A 15,109-nucleotide genomic window follows, 5' to 3' on the forward strand; every position below is an offset into this window, starting at 1 on the left:
GTCCCTGCGTACTAACCTGGAGCCTGCTTGTGGCTCTCCTTGTGCTAGCACATGTTCCGAGTAATCCTGGGTGTTAGAGCCATCCAGCTGATTTGCAGTGTCAGAGTATAGGTGAGTCCTGGACAGAAGAACCCTGAGGCATCTATAAGCGGGAGCCAAGGGCCCTCTGGGTGAGAGATGGGCCTGGTGTGGGAAGAGAATGAAGGCACAACATGGGCTGAGGATCAGAGGGTAGGGAGCAGGGGCTGCTTGTCCCCTCCCTGTCGGATTCCAGTATGGGACTCAAGAATCTCAACTCAAACTTTGTCTTCCAAGATCATTATGAAGTTTTATCTGTCAGGAAGGATGGAACATACTTTATTTAAGAGCTTGTTAACTTGATTTAAACTTTTAAATATTTAGACTTATAGAATGTGGGTCTCCATCTGTACTGTTTCCCCTCCCCACCAGTGTTAGGGGTGAACTCACATCGGGTCTTCCTCTACAGCTGTCCTGCAGCAGCTCCGGGACGGCCTTCTGCAGAACCCTTAGGCTTCATAGGACAGGGTAGGGGCCCCAAGTCACTAATGCTGTCTGAGCGTCCACCTAGGCCAGCCCCAAGGATGTCGAAATCAGGCTGGCTTGCTGTAGAGGATGGGTCTTAATCGGGTCGGGGGCAGAGGTAGGGAGAGTCTCAGCACAGAAGAGAATGACGAGGGAGCCCCCTGGGGTTCCCAGAAGAGACCTGGAGCCCTAACCAGTGGCTGGAGAGATGCTTCTCTGCAAAGTAGTACAGGGATTCTTGGAGTGGGCGTGAGATCCCAAGAGGAAAGCGCACAGATGTCAACACTTCTGTGGAAATGCAAGGGGCCTGGGGAGCAGAGTGTGGCTGATGCTTTGGGGATATACAGCCTCCAGGGCTGGTCTGAAGAGCTGGGGTTTATTGGTCTTTTTTTTCTTTCTTTTTTTTGAGACAGGGTCTCGTTATGAAGTTCAGGCTGGGCTTGAACTCACTATGTAGCCCAGGCTGGTTTCAAACTTGACAGTGAGTCTCCTGAGTGCTGGAATTACAGGCATGTGGCATCACACCCTGCTTGGAGATTGGGCTGAGAGGGGAAGGAGCCGTTGTGGGGTTGTCAGTGAGGGAGAGGCACTCAGACTGCAGACAGGTGGACTACGGTAGGGCTGGACTTCTGGTGGTCAGTGAAGACGCTGGCTGGGGTAGGGTGGGGCTGAGTCCTGAGCTGGCCCGGAGTAGGAAGTGGGGGGATGAGGAAAAAGAAGTGATCTGTACTCTCCCTTTCTGGAATTGCATCTCTTACCTCCTGTCTCTTGTCTCCTTATCCCACCATTCACTGCCCTGGGGCTACCTGCTTCCCAAAAGGAGAGCTCTGTACACAGGGGACCAGAGGAAAGGCTTCAGTTGGGTAAGAGGTTTTCCTGGGGCAAAGGTATCCATTCTTTCATTCCTTAATTCATTCCCTCACTCAGAATATATTCTTGGAGAACCTGCATTGCACCAGGTGTTACAGAAGTTGGAGAGAGTAGTGAACAAGTCCTGCATTCACAAGCTTGCTTTGTGGCTGTGGCGAGGACCAGCAACTGTGTCTGTCACCAGGGTCTACCCTCTGGCTTTGCCTGTGCTGGATGCCAGGGACCCTGCCATCACCAATCATTTGCCCCAGCCGTCCTTGATCAGCACCTGCTCCTCTGGACACTGGAAGACCAGGAGGGGCCCCATGGGTAGGAAGGACTGGGCTGCAGAGTCAGGATCGGGTGCTTTGCACCCACTCAAGATAGACTTTGAGCTCCTTACAAGAACCCTTGTGGCCCTGGTCTCTGTCTTTGCCCAGCAGGGCTTGGGGGAGGCTCTGAGAAAGAGAGGTGGGAGACACTGGTCAGCTCCAGTATTCCCGTTGGTGAGCTACTCCTGACTGTGGTGGAAGGTGGAGGGGTGCCGGTATTATCATCATCAACACAAGATGGTAACCATCAGCCTGATGCGTTCACTGTGGGCCAGCCTCCGGTATCTGCTCAGTGCATTCCTTGCACGCAGCTCTTTTTGGTGGGTGTATCTTTCCTCCTCAGATGAGGAAACTGAGTCTCAGGTGAAATGACTTGCTTGAGGTCACACGTGAAATTACCTGACACTGGGAGCCCTTCAGGACGGTGCTGTGTGAGGTGCTGCCTGGCACCTGCCCATCCTGGGCACTCAGCCTGAGAGTGGAAACCCAGCCCTAGCCTCCCCCACAAGCTCCCTCCTTGATCCCCTTGGGGGCTGGAGGAGCCGCCCAGAGCCTGGGCACTGGGTCTGGAGACCCTGGCCAGGGCAGTACCACGGCTGGATCAGGCCAAGACCGAAATCTGGAGCCGTAGAACCTCCGGGTCCCCGGGCGCACAGTGACCCCCATCCGACCTTAGTGGGTGGGCGAACCGCGGACAGTTGGGGTGTCGCGTCCTCCTTCTCCGCCCCTGGCCTCGGGACGCAGCGGCACCTTCACACTTTCCGCTTGGCCCGCTGCTCGCCTTTCAGGCCGCAGCGTTTTCAATTGTTAATTTGGAAACGGAAAAAGAAGCCGGCCGGGCGGGGAGGTAACCCGAGCTGCCGCCCGCCCCCAGCCCTCCCGCGCCGAGCCTGTGTCCGCCAGTCCCGCCCCGTCCCGCCCCTTCCAGTGCGCTCAGCCCGCGAGAGGCCGTGGGCTGTGGCCGCAACTCTGCCCTGGGGCAAGGGGACCTCGAGGCTGAAGCGGTCCCAGAGGTGCGCGGGGGAGGAGTGCCCCAGGAGCCCCTCTGTCTCCCCACGATTCGCGCCAGGTGTCAGCCCCCAGTATCCTGAGATGAACCCAAGCCTTACAAGGGCTGCATCGGGTCGGACCCCTGCCTTGTGGCTGCAGGCCCTGGGATAACTGGCTCCATTAGAGGGAGGGACAAACTAAGTCCCAGAGAAAGACAGTGTACTTCCTCAAGGCCCCACAGGCAAGGCGGAGCTGTTTCAGGCCCCATACAAGCAAGATCTGCCTTCCTCAGAGATGGGGCAGGCAGAGGAGACAGGACCAGAGATACGAGCCCCCATCTTCTGCACTTTTTCCGTGGTTAATGAATTATTGGAAATTCTGCTTCAGTCAGTCCTGACTCCTCTTTGATACCATTATTCAGTTATGGGAGAGTTTTGGAGTCAGAAGGAAGTTCCATCTAGACTTTCCATGCAAATGACATGTGAAAGGCCCTTTTCTGGAAATTCCAGAACCCTGAAGTCGCAGAGGAAAGCTGGGGTTCGTCCTCCTAGATGGACCATGAAAAGCAAGACTTCCTGTCAGCAAGGAGTGAACTGAAACTCGGAGAGGGTCTCCTAACTCTTGGGGCGATGGCGGCAGAGTCAGGATAGGGAATGTGTGACCTAGGTTCCTCGCTCTGCTCACGCCCTGTGCTTCCCCCTCTGTTGACCCCAGTCCCGATGCTTCTAGCTTCTTTTAGAGTCACCCAGCCGCCTCCTGCTCTGGAGGACTCTGGGCCCCCTGCGGCTGCAGGCTGGGCAACCTTCCCTTTTCATGAAGTTGCGAAAACTGGGGGGGCTGCCTAGAGCGGTCCGCCAGCTCCTAGCTTAAGACCCTTCCAACCACCCTTCCATCTCAGCTGTGGAACAGGCTTAGAGAAGCCGAGCTCTAGCCCAAGGTCACACAGTAAGCCTTTCTTAGCTTGCAGGGCTCGTTGGATTCGGTCTGGCTGGTTCTGGGTTTGGGGTTCCCACCGGAGCCCCTGTAAGCAGCTGCCCCAGGTGCGGCTGTGCGTTTGCATCCTGCTTTGCATACCAGGAGCAAAGGCATTGGAATACCTCTCCTTCATAGCCTCCAACCTCCTGCTGGGTGGGGTCCTCAGTGGCTGAGTCTGCAGAACTCCCAGGCTGGGCCCAGACTTGGCACCTGAGTTCCCCAGGGGGCCTTGCCCTTCCCGGAGCTCCTGTTCCACTCTGTCAGCTCTTGTTGGTGCTCTCTCAGCTCTGGGAGTCCTGAGAACCAAGCGGCTGGGACGAAGCTCTTCCCCCTGTTTTAGAATCTTTCCTCCCTTTCCCTCCTCTCTTTGCACAGGTTCTGCTGATTCAGAGAACGAAGGCTACTTAGAGGTGACCCTGACTCCTGTGGGGCTCAAGTAGCTGGGGAGCTGGGCAGTCCTGGAACCCAGGGCCACCCTGTGACAAACAGAACGGAGGGCAGGGGCAGGTCCCATCCTAGCCCCAGGATGAGGGAATTTTTAAGTTGGAGTGAGGGGCCGGTACCTGTGTTGTGCCACAGAGAGAGGGGAACGTCAAAAGATACTACCTTAGAGTCTGGGAAATGTGGAAGCTGGGCCCAGCTCTGTCTTGAATGTAGTGTGGTCACAGGTAGGCCAGGCCCCTTCCTGGGAGTCAGCTCTCCCATAGATAAATTAGAGGATTGGTGGATCCTTAGAGGATCCTTCATTGCCGCAGCATAGCCAGTATCTCATCACATCTTGCCACCTCCACTTCCCCTTGAGCAAATCACTGTCAGCCCTTGCTAGGATTGTATCATTAACTTCTCAACTCCAGGTGGGGCAAATGCCTTCCCCTTCCAGGCTGTTCGTTCTCCCCTCAGAGGCCTGGGCATCTTTTGCAAAAGGAGAGATATGTTGCTCACAACTCTCCATTTTGCCTGCGGTAAAGGCCGAATCCTCAGCAGCCAGGTGTGGCTTTACTTCCGCTGCCTCTCTGCCTTCGCCTCTTTCTACCGTACCCCTTCAATTCCCTGGGGGACCATTCCTTCCTTGACGGTTCTGGACAACACACCAAGCACCCTCTGGATCTGGTCTTTTTTTTTGTCTTTTTTGAGAATGGGTCTCGCTATGTAGTTCAGGCTGGCCTTGAGCTCACTTTGTAGCCCAGACTGGTCTCGAACTTGCAACAATCCTCCTGCCTCAGCCTCCCAAGTGTTGGGATTACAGGTGTGCGCCATCACGCCTGGCTTCATCTGACAGTTTGAACCTTTACTCATTTATTATCCATCTACCTCCCTGAGAATATAAACTCTTTGTGCCTGGCCCACAGTGAGTGCTCAGTAAATGGTTACTGAATGGGTGGATGAGCACATTGCTCTGGGTTGTATGTGGTTTCCTCATAATCCCTTCTGCTTCAGAAAGGACTGAGGCATAGAGCCAGGAGGAACCAACAGGGCATGCTGGGAGAGGGTGGTGCCATTGAGAGAGTATGTCCTCTTTCATGATTCTTAGCCAGCACCCATTTGGGTCAGTGCAAGACATGTAGGGTGAGAAAGATTGGATCTCTGGGTCTCTAGGGGGCAGCTACTCAGAGCTTTTCACATGTAGAGGTGCACTCGTGATAAAGGTGAGCAAAGAGATGGGGGTGTGGGATTAAAGGAGCAGGTGGTAGGTGGCCCACCTAATCCAGCCTGGTTAGTGGCATGTAAAGGTGAAACACAAGAAATAAGGAAGGGAAACAACAGCTTTGTTTGTTGTGGAGGGAGACAGAGGTCTGCTAATGCAGTATCCAGTGCCAGGCTGGGGGGTGAAGCATAAGGTGGCCTGGTGGATAGGGCTTCCTTGCAACCATCCTAAGGAGCGTGGACCTGAGCTGACGAGTTGGTAGATTTCACACTAAACAAACAAACACACAGACAAACAGCTCTTTGTTCAAATGAAATCTATGCCAAACCCAGTGTATAAACGTGGGCCACCAGGAAGCACATGGAGCTGCTCAGTGGAACCAAGGAAAGGTTTCCACTGGCTGTGTTAAGTTTCTCAGATCCTGGCTGCCTGAATTCCAGCCCTTAGTTCCCCTTCACTTCAGTGGTCTTCTGCTTGGGAGAGCACATAGCTCCCTGTTTGAAAAGCCAGAACTACTTGGTCAGCCCTCAACAGATGGTTGCCCCTGCTTCCTCCATGTTTAACTTTGGCTTGTGTTGACACGTTGTTACTCAGCTCACTCACCTGGCCAGTGTGGCAAAAGAAAGCTGAGAGAACAGAGTCAGGATTTGAGGCTGGTCCAGATGAGAGAGGATGAAGCTATTACTCATTGTATTAGGCTGTTTTCTGTTACTATAACAAAATAACCAAGGGTGGATACTTTATAAAGAAAAATTTAGGGGCTGGGGATTTAGCTCAGTGGCAAAAGTGCCTGCCTGGCAAGCGCAAGGTCGTGAGTTCGGTTCCCGGTACCGGAGAAAAACCAAAAAAAAAAAAAAAAAAAAAAAAAAAAAAAAAAAATTTATTTAGTTTACAGTCCTGGAGGCTCAAGGGCCTGGTGCCAGTCTTGACCCACCTCTAATAAAGGCCTCAGGGTGGATAACATCACAATCATGGGTGCAAATATGAAAGTAAGAGTCATATGATGAGATAGGAAGCCAAAGCTGGAGCCTGAGGAAAGCTAGTTAATTCCATCTAAGGTCACACCCCCAATGACTTAAAACCTTCCCCTAGGCTCCATCTCTTAAAGGTCCTACCACCTTTTAACATTGCCACACCTGCAACACATGAATCCTTAGGGGACAAACCACGTACAAACCAGAGTATTCATCAAATGCCTTGTACAGAAGACACCATCTTCCATGTCCTGTGGAACTGAGGCCACTTGAACTAGTAGCTCAAGAAACATTGGCATGTGGAGTTTGAGGGCAGCTGTGATATGGAAAGAGAAGACTGTTTTAGGCTTCATGGCTGGAAGCACATCGGGGATTCATGGACTAGAGGAAGGGAGAGGAGGTCAGGGCAGTGCAGTCTCAGTACCACTGCTCCCTGCACTTCTGCCATCTTTCCTCGATGGAAAGAACCCAACTGGCTCAGCCAGCCTGTAGGTGGACCCTGGTTGGGCCAGTCTTTGGCCCTGGATAAATCAGTGGCACAAGGACAGGGGCATGGAGCCATCACAGGGCTGCCGTGCAATGCCGCTGTCTGTTCACTGCAAAGGGACTCAGCTGAGAGGCTCAAGTGGCACCAGAATCCATACCCTAGGGATATGTCAGTGCACAGGGATGGCTGTTTCTATAGGGCCAGCTAGAGGAGTCAAATTTTTGCAACTCTTCAGGCTAATGGGAATGCATTTTGCTAATTGCTCCTCCAAGAATGGCATTTTTTTCATAGTTTGCACTATGTACTGGAGGCTGCAGTCCCTCTGGGGACATCCGCAGGCCAGCTCTCTCCCTCCCACCCCACTGTGAGGCAGTCATAAAGCTGAGAGGACCTTAGCTATCATTGAGTTGTCTCCCACATTCGTGTTGCAGACAAGGAAACAGAGGCTCCATGAAGACCTCATCCCGCCCGGAGCCCCAACCAGGCCTCTGACCCTGAGAAGCAGCGGCACGCAGCACCAGCCCTGATGTGGGGCCCTGGGTCACGTGCTCTTGCTCCCTTTGCCATATTTAGAATCGCTGGATCAGGGGAAACTTCTCCTCCCAGCTCCTGAGGATTCTTGGAAAGAGCCTCGCCCTGAGGCCTGCTTGCTGCCCCTCCTCTTATCCCCTCCAAGAGAAAGTAAGTGCTCCCTCGAGGACCGTGGGGCCCTCTAGGCCACTCTACACCCCTCTCTCAGGAAGTGCCTGTTAAAGCTTGCTGAAGCCCCTTTTTCTGTATCAGCTCTGATTTAGGGTTCAGGAAGTCTCCTTCTGCAGGCAGGTGATAGGGATCTTGGCCTCTGCCCCCCAGGAACCTTGGCTAGATGGGGACAGACTGGCCCCAGGATCCTTCCAGCTGAGATAAGACAATCCAGCGTTTGGGGTCCTGGTCTGGGAAAGAAGGAAGGTGTCACTCTTTCCAGGCCAGAGGCAGAAATCAAAGAGCTGGCTGGTGGCTAACCAGGACCCAGACACTGGGAAGGCTGGATCCGGGGGAAGGGACATTGGGAGGATGGGGAGGGAGGGAGGGAAGGAGGCCGTGGAGGATGGGGCAGGGCCTGGTGTGCAAAGCCTTTGGCCTTGGTGGGGGTTGGTGTCCCCTCATCCCACACAAAGGCCTAATCTCTGGGTAATCAAGTCTTAAAAACGGAAAAACTGAGCAAAATCCTCAAGTGCTTGTGTTTAGTACCTAGCATATTCCAGGGCTTTACACTTACCCTCGCTGTTGTGGATAGTGGCTGTGTTCTTGTGGGAGCCCTTTCCTGTGCCTGGTCGGCTCCCTCCCTTCTTCTGATTCTCAGACCTGCCACTCCAGCCTGCGCCCCCACCCAAGAAGGGGGCCTTACCTCCTCTTCACAGAGCCCCATGGACACAAGAGCTTGGGCCCCTCTCCCAGCCCCTACCCCGTCTCCGCCTCTCCTTCTCCTTACCCCAGCCTGTTAGGGGGAAGCTGTAGGGGTCTTCTTGCTCAGCAGCAGCCCCGCTGCCCTGGGTCCCAGCCTCTCATCTTCCCAGGGGTTCCCACCCCCTCACTGTCTCCTTGGTTTCTCCTCTCTCCTGCTCTTCCACTCTGCCGCCCCCTTGTCCAGCTACCTCTGCCTCTTTGCAACACGAGGTCTTTAAATAGTCCTATCTCATTCACTGTCTCCACTTGCTCACTGTCCCTCCTTCCTCACTCCATCTGGACGTGCTCTGGTTCTCCCCTCCTTCTGAGGCTGCTTTGGCCAAGAGTACTTAGTAACCAACATGCCACCAAATCCAGTGGCCGTTTTTCAGGCCTTATCTCACTTGACCTCTTGGCAGCATTTGACACTGTTGTCCGCTCCCTCCTCGAAACTCTTGCTTCAGGTGACCTCCCTGACACCTCTCTCTTCCGGTTTCCTCCCATCTCTGGCTGTGCCTGGCTGGCCTGAAAGGAGGGCCTCTCCTCCCTCTGTGCTGCCAGCGTTCCACTGGGCCCTCATCTACATTCACCATATGCTGGCCGGACTGCCTTAGCTGTTCCCATGACCTCAGTCAGCATCTGTACCCTGATGTTCCCCCAATTTGCACTGCCGGCCAGAGTCTCTCTTCTTACCCAGTGTATCTTTGCCCAGTGTCCATGACCCCTCAACATGCCACAGTGGAACTCATCTGCCTGCGCCTGCGCCCGCGCCTCTGCTGTCTCCCAAGCGTTTACTTGTAGCGCCTTCATTAATCACCAAGTCCTATTTCCTGTCTTTCTTTTGTCCCCTCACTTCTCTCTATTTCCTGTTGCCACCAACCCAGTACAGGCTACCAGCCCATCTCCATTGAGTTATGGAACCTCTGCCTAGGTTTTTGATCGGTCTCACTGCTCTAGTTGATGGTCCACACTGCCCCTGAGTGATGGTCCTGAAACAAATCACAAGGTGGTTCCCTCTCTTCAAACTCTTCTGACCCAGCTCTGCCTCTTGGTTGGCTAAGGGAGAGCGTGGTTTCTGACTGCAGCCAGGCGTGACCGACAAAGGTGTTTCAAAACCGCTCTTCTCGCTCTCTGCTGGGAAGATTAGAGAGGACTGAGGCCAGGCAGCTTCTGGTGCTAACTCTCTGAACAAGTACACAAGCATAGATGGAGGAACTGAGGCTCCAGGAGCAGCCAGGGACGACTCTTGGACAGTCTGTGTGTTTTGTGTGATGAAACCACACACTGGCCTGGCAGCTTCCAGCACAGGGTTCCTTCTGTCTATCTCTTCCATCCTTAGGCTTCAGACATTGACTTCCCTGCTGCTGCCCTGAGAATGGGCCTGTGTGTGAGGACCAAGGCCGAGGCAGCTGGAGGGCCGGCTGCTGCTGGACTTGTAGCCCTAACTCTGCGACTGTCACTGTGTGATCCTGAGCAAGTCTCTTGGCCCTGAGCCCTATTTCCTCTCCTGGAGGATGGGAGTAATTATTCAGGTGCCTGGAACATAAGATGTTGCTATCAGACCAAGTACATCCCTGAAAAGGAATTGAGTGTTTAGAGGTAAAGAAACTCCCAGCCTGCAGATTAAGGTAAAATTCAGTTTTGTTTTGTTTTTTTTCTAGTCAATACTGATAGTGCACACCATGGCTGTTCTTTGTGGAACTATATCTCCAGCCTTTAAAACAATTTTTTTTTTTTTTTTTTTGAGACAGTGTCTCACTAAGTTGCCTAGGCTGGCTTTGAACTTTCAATCCTTCAGCCTCAGCCTCCCGAGTAGCTGGTATTACAGGTGTGTACCACTGCCCCTAGCTAAATTCAGGGATTCTGAAAGCAGCATCCACCAAAGGGGATAGTAAGGTCAGGAGCCTGCCTCCTTTGGAAAGCTGCTGGGGAGCCTGACTAGTTGGGGATGGATGTGCTTAGAGCTTTGGGAGCATCCTCAGTGGGTACAAACTGGATGTTCTGGTTTGGTCATACGGTGTTTTGATGTTCATTTAATGGAGATTCTTGCTATTGTTTTCTCAGTTTTTCAACAGTGCCATGAAACCAGTCTATGTAGCAAACCAGCAGGGCAGAGGGAGATTGCTCAGGGATAAGGCTATTATTTTGGAGCAAGGATGGCTCCAGAAGGCCTCTCCAAGGGCAATGACATTTGAGCAGAGACCTGGATCAAGGGAGTAAGGGAGCAACAGGCAGAATAAACAGCAAAGCAAGAACAAAGCCTGGAGGTAGAAATAGTTTGAGTGTGTTCCAGGAATGGCAAGGAAGCCAAAGGGTGGAAGTATAGTAAGTGAGGGGGGAGGGTGGGAAGGATCAGATTCAAGAGGTGGGCTAGGGGCCAGGCCTCACAGGCCTTGCTGGACATGAAGGCTTTGACCTTCACTCTGCAAGTGTGATGGGAAGTCAGAGGAGAGTTTCAAGGAGACTGATAATGTCCAGTGCTGCGTCTTAGGAATTTCACTCTGTCTACTTTGAAGAGGGGGTTCTGTGAATGTGAGATTGGAGGCAGGGAGCTCACTTGGGTCAGATGGCGATGCCTTGGTCAGGATGGTGAGACCTGTCCAGGGATATGTTTGGAAGGTAAAGCTGACAGATTTTTCTATGGAGCAGGATTTAGAGGGTCAAGGAGAGGAAGAGTCCAGCATAACTTAACAGTCAGCCTGAGTGAGTCTCTGGGCACCATGACTGGTGGGCACAGCTAGAGTCTGTGTTTGAACATGTTTGGTTTGAGAGTGTAGCCATCCAGGAAGCTGTGTGGAGTAGGCAGGTGGACAGGTGAGCCGGACCACCCAGAGAGGCTCACACCTCTAAGGACAAAGGCTGTTGTAGTAAGGGGTGGAGGCAGGGTTTAGAGTAAGTTTTTCCCTGTTTGTATTTTTAAGAAAATGTATTTAAAATGCATGCTAGTTATTACCCAAGAAACCCACATTCATTCTAAAAAGTATTAAGAAATACAAATAGGTGGGGGTTAGAGCCGATTATGTAATTTTTCAACTCTTGGTACCTACATTTAAACACTGAGGTCACATTGTCCTTGAAGCTTTATGATCTGCTTTTTTCATGTAACCTATTGTGAAGTGGACAGTTTATAGATCGGCAGTATTGACATGGCAAGAAAAGTGTTGAGGGAAAGAACTTTAGAAATGCCCAATAGGAAGCCGCCTCGCAGCCCACTGCTACCTGAGGCCTGAGGGCCGCTGAGACGGGGCTGAAGGATTCCTGCCAAGGACCAGGTGAAGGCCCAAGAAAGCCTGGTCACTGCCCTTCCTGGAGGAGGGCGCTGGATGAGATGACCTCCGAGGAGGGCCTTTCCTGCTCCAGATGCTGCTCTAGTGCCAATCCCAGGTGGCATGGCTGCTGCCATTGCTGTGCGTGCCGAGTGATTCCAAAGAGCATGTGCTCTGCTCCCTGAGCCTTATGGCTTTGCTGACTCCACTCTTGGTGAGAACTGTCGAAGGGTCTCCTTACTTGCTCATCCAAAGCCCTTTGCTGATGTCTGCCACTTGTCTCCTCAATCCAAGGGCATCAGCTGGAGTGCAGCCCCAGGTCTTGTCCTCTCACAAGGTGTAAGTGGGCCAGGGCAGAGCCATGCCGTACACCTGTCTTTCTGCCCGGAGCCCCGTCTTACAAATAGAGAGACTGGCTCAGAGAAAGTAGATGACTTTTGTAGGGCCACACACGCACAAGCCCTCATCTCCAAGCTAGGTCTTTTTGACCTCCAGCTCATGCCCTTGCCACATGAAACCTGAACACAAATAAGGCCATGGAAAAAGTGACTTGGGCCACATACAGGAGGCCAACCCTGGGAAGGGAGTTTGAAGAGGGAATATGGGGGGCACAGAGACTCTGCAGAGCTGGTGGCGTCTGAGCAGGGCTGAAGGGTGCCCACGGCTCATGTGATGAGTTGCTTTAGGCAGCAGTGGCACAGAGGCAGGGAGCCTGGGGATCAGGCCACAAGGGGCGCACTGCCAGAGATGCCCATTCCCTGCGGGTCCTTCAGTGCTCCTGCATGCTCAGCACGCCTCCTTCCGGAGGAGCGCTCCCTGGAGTCTGGCCTCACCCCCTGTGCAGCCCACGCCCTCTCATCCTGCTCCCTCACGCCTGTAGCTGCTCACAGCCCTCCCCGTCTCCCTTCCACTGGGGCGCTGGGAACCCTAGCTTGAGTTTCAGCTCTGTCCTGGAGATAGTCAAGAAACCTTGGGCGAATCCTTTCTTTTTCTTGGCCCCGGTTTCTTTGGGTGTGTCACTAGGGACGAGGGCATTGGATGAGCTAAGCTCTAAAGTGCCTCTCATTTCAAAATAACTGTTTTAGGGCCACAGGGTAGCTTCACTCCGCCCAAGGGAGTTCTGTTCTCACGCACCCAGCTCCTCATTGCCTGATTACCTTTGCTCTGCACCCTTCCTTCCCTGATCCCCTTTCCTTCGGTAGCTGTCTTGTTATTGAATTTCAGAAAGCCCCCGAAGGCAGGGGCAGTTATCCCCTTCTGCAGATGAGACCAAGCTCCTGCCACCCTGGAGTGCACAGGGATGGTGGTCCTGCCCTCAGCCACTGACCCCTCAAGACAGCCGTGGGCCAGGGGTATAGCTCAGTGGCACAGCACCTGCTGGTAAGCACAAGGTCCTGAGTTTGATTCCTGGTAACAAACACAAAAACCAAACCAGGGACCAAGGCCACCACTTGCAGGTGGCTGAGCTTTGAGGACCACTGAGCCCGTGTGTCCCCACCAGCAGCCAGAGGAATTGCCACTCACAATTTAGCGACCTCCTTTCTGGACTGCAGCACTGCCAAGGTGTCACTGGAAAGGCTGTGAAGTAACCGTGAACTCTGCAGCCAGGAGCTTGGGCGCTGCTGCCTCTGGTGTCCAGCACTGAGCCATGGCTCTAAGGAACTCAGGTTCATATTCTGCTTTGCAAAGAATTCTCCCCAGATAATGCTTCCCTCCTCTGACTCCATAGCTCCCTTCCAGATGCTCCTCAGCTGTCCTGTTCCCCTGGCCATCTAACCCTCTCCTTCATGCTACAATTGCAGATTTTTGCTGGTCTTCAGCTGCCTGGTGCTGTCTGTACTGTCCACTATCCAGGAGCACCAGGAATTTGCCAATGAATGTCTCCTTATTTTGGTGAGTGTGGGGAGGCCCAGTCCCAGGAACTTTTGTGAGCTAGCACCTTTGGGCTGAGGGTGGGGTAGAGTGAAGCTTCTCAGACTTTGGATCAGAAGCAGATTGCTGGTGGCGGGTAGTGGTGCATGCCTGTAATCCCAGCATTCTGGGAAGCTGAGGCAGGAGAATTTCAAATTCAGGTCCAGCTTGAGCAATATAGCGGCTTTCTGAGGCATCAACTCACCATAAAAAATAAAAGGTTGGGGACATAGCTCAGGGTCAGAGTCCTGGGTTCTATCCCCAGTGCTGTCAAAAAAGGTCAGAGGGATTGTTGTCCTGTGGTTCCTGAACTGGTGGCTATCTCTGTCTACCTCGTCCCCCACTTTATAGCTGGTATAAGGGAGGACCGTGTGTGACTTCTTAATGATGGGCTCAGAATAGACAGGTAGGTAGGTTCCACCCTTTTTCAGGTCAAAACTGCTAACTCCTAAACAAAACACATCAAACAGAAGCTGCTGGAGATAGGCTGCTAATGGACAGCCACCCCTTCAGGTCACTCCAGGCTCTGGAATCTGGGGTGGTTGGGAGGTGGGCAGGCCGATGAGCAGGAAGGTCCAGACAATTTATGGGGGCAAGAAGTAGAGGGAAGCCTGGATTTTTTTTTTAAAGACAGGGTCTTACTCTGTAATTTGGGCTGGCCTTGAACTCACTATGTAGCCCAAATGGCCTCAAGCTTGTGATTAGCCTCCTGCCTCAGCCTCCCCGTGCTGAGATCATAGGCTTGTGCCACCACTCCCAACCAGACCCGCTTTTAGTCTCCTTAGAGGATGTAAAAAGGATCACCCCCCTTCTGGAATCCTCCCAAGTCCTTCCAGGTGTAAGAACTTCCAAGAAAGGGGTATGCGGAGGTGCTGGCCTTCCTAACCAGGGACTCTGCCAGGGCTGTGTTTGACCTGAGTCCTGGTCCCAGAGGGTTGGGATCAGAACTCGGGCCCCTGGTCTCACAGGAATTCGTGATGATCGTGGTCTTTGGCCTGGAGTACATCATCCGCGTCTGGTCTGCTGGCTGCTGCTGCCGCTATCGAGGATGGCAGGGCCGCCTGCGCTTCGCCAGGAAACCCTTCTGTGTCATCGGTATAAGGCTGACTCCTGATCCCAAGCCCCAGGGTTGGCACCTTGACCCCATCCCTGACCCCAGCTCTGGCTAGTGACACAGACTCAGGAGACCCTCCCAAATCTTCGTGCCCCCGCCCCCCGCGGCCCCAGCAACCCGGACCCTGGGTCCTGCGGCGGGGTGGGCTGGTGACCTTGTCACCCTTGCCCTGCAGACTTCATCGTGTTCGTGGCCTCGGTGGCTGTGATCGCCGCGGGCACACAGGGCAACATTTTTGCTACGTCGGCGTTGCGCAGCATGCGCTTCCTGCAGATCCTGCGCATGGTGCGCATGGACCGCCGCGGCGGCACCTGGAAACTGCTGGGCTCGGTGGTCTACGCGCACAGCAAGGTGGGGGCTGCTTGGAAGTAGGAGGCGGGGCGGACTAGCGCAGCGGGAAGGGGCGGGGCCGGGCCGGGGCAGAGACGGAGGCGGGGCCTGAAAGCACAGGAGCCCAGCGAGGCGGGCTTAGGGATTTCACCCTGGAGCCTCTGTATGTGGGGACACGTCGTGCACCGCCAGGTGGGGAGCTTGGGTAGTGGGCCGGGACTAGATGTAGGGCCCCAGATGAACCCTGAAAGTGGGGCCGATGGGAAGC

General features: G+C 53.7%; 1 protein-coding gene across 1 annotated transcript in view; it reads left to right on the plus strand.

Annotated features, from left to right (window-relative positions):
* Nucleotides 1-15,109, plus strand: part of Kcnq4 (potassium channel, voltage gated KQT-like subfamily Q, member 4) — a gene marked incomplete at its 5' end in the record, with an annotated part of 47,191 nt that overhangs the window by 13,935 nt on the left and 18,147 nt on the right. The window contains 3 exon segments of the mRNA XM_005410715.2: nt 13,289-13,379; nt 14,366-14,492; nt 14,687-14,862. Of these exon segments, the coding sequence (XP_005410772.2) occupies nt 13,289-13,379; nt 14,366-14,492; nt 14,687-14,862 (394 nt within the window).

Source organism: Chinchilla lanigera, unplaced genomic scaffold, assembly GCF_000276665.1.
Source record: "Chinchilla lanigera isolate Chin_1 unplaced genomic scaffold, ChiLan1.0 scaffold00136, whole genome shotgun sequence".
NCBI classification, from domain to species: Eukaryota; Metazoa; Chordata; class Mammalia; order Rodentia; family Chinchillidae; genus Chinchilla; species Chinchilla lanigera.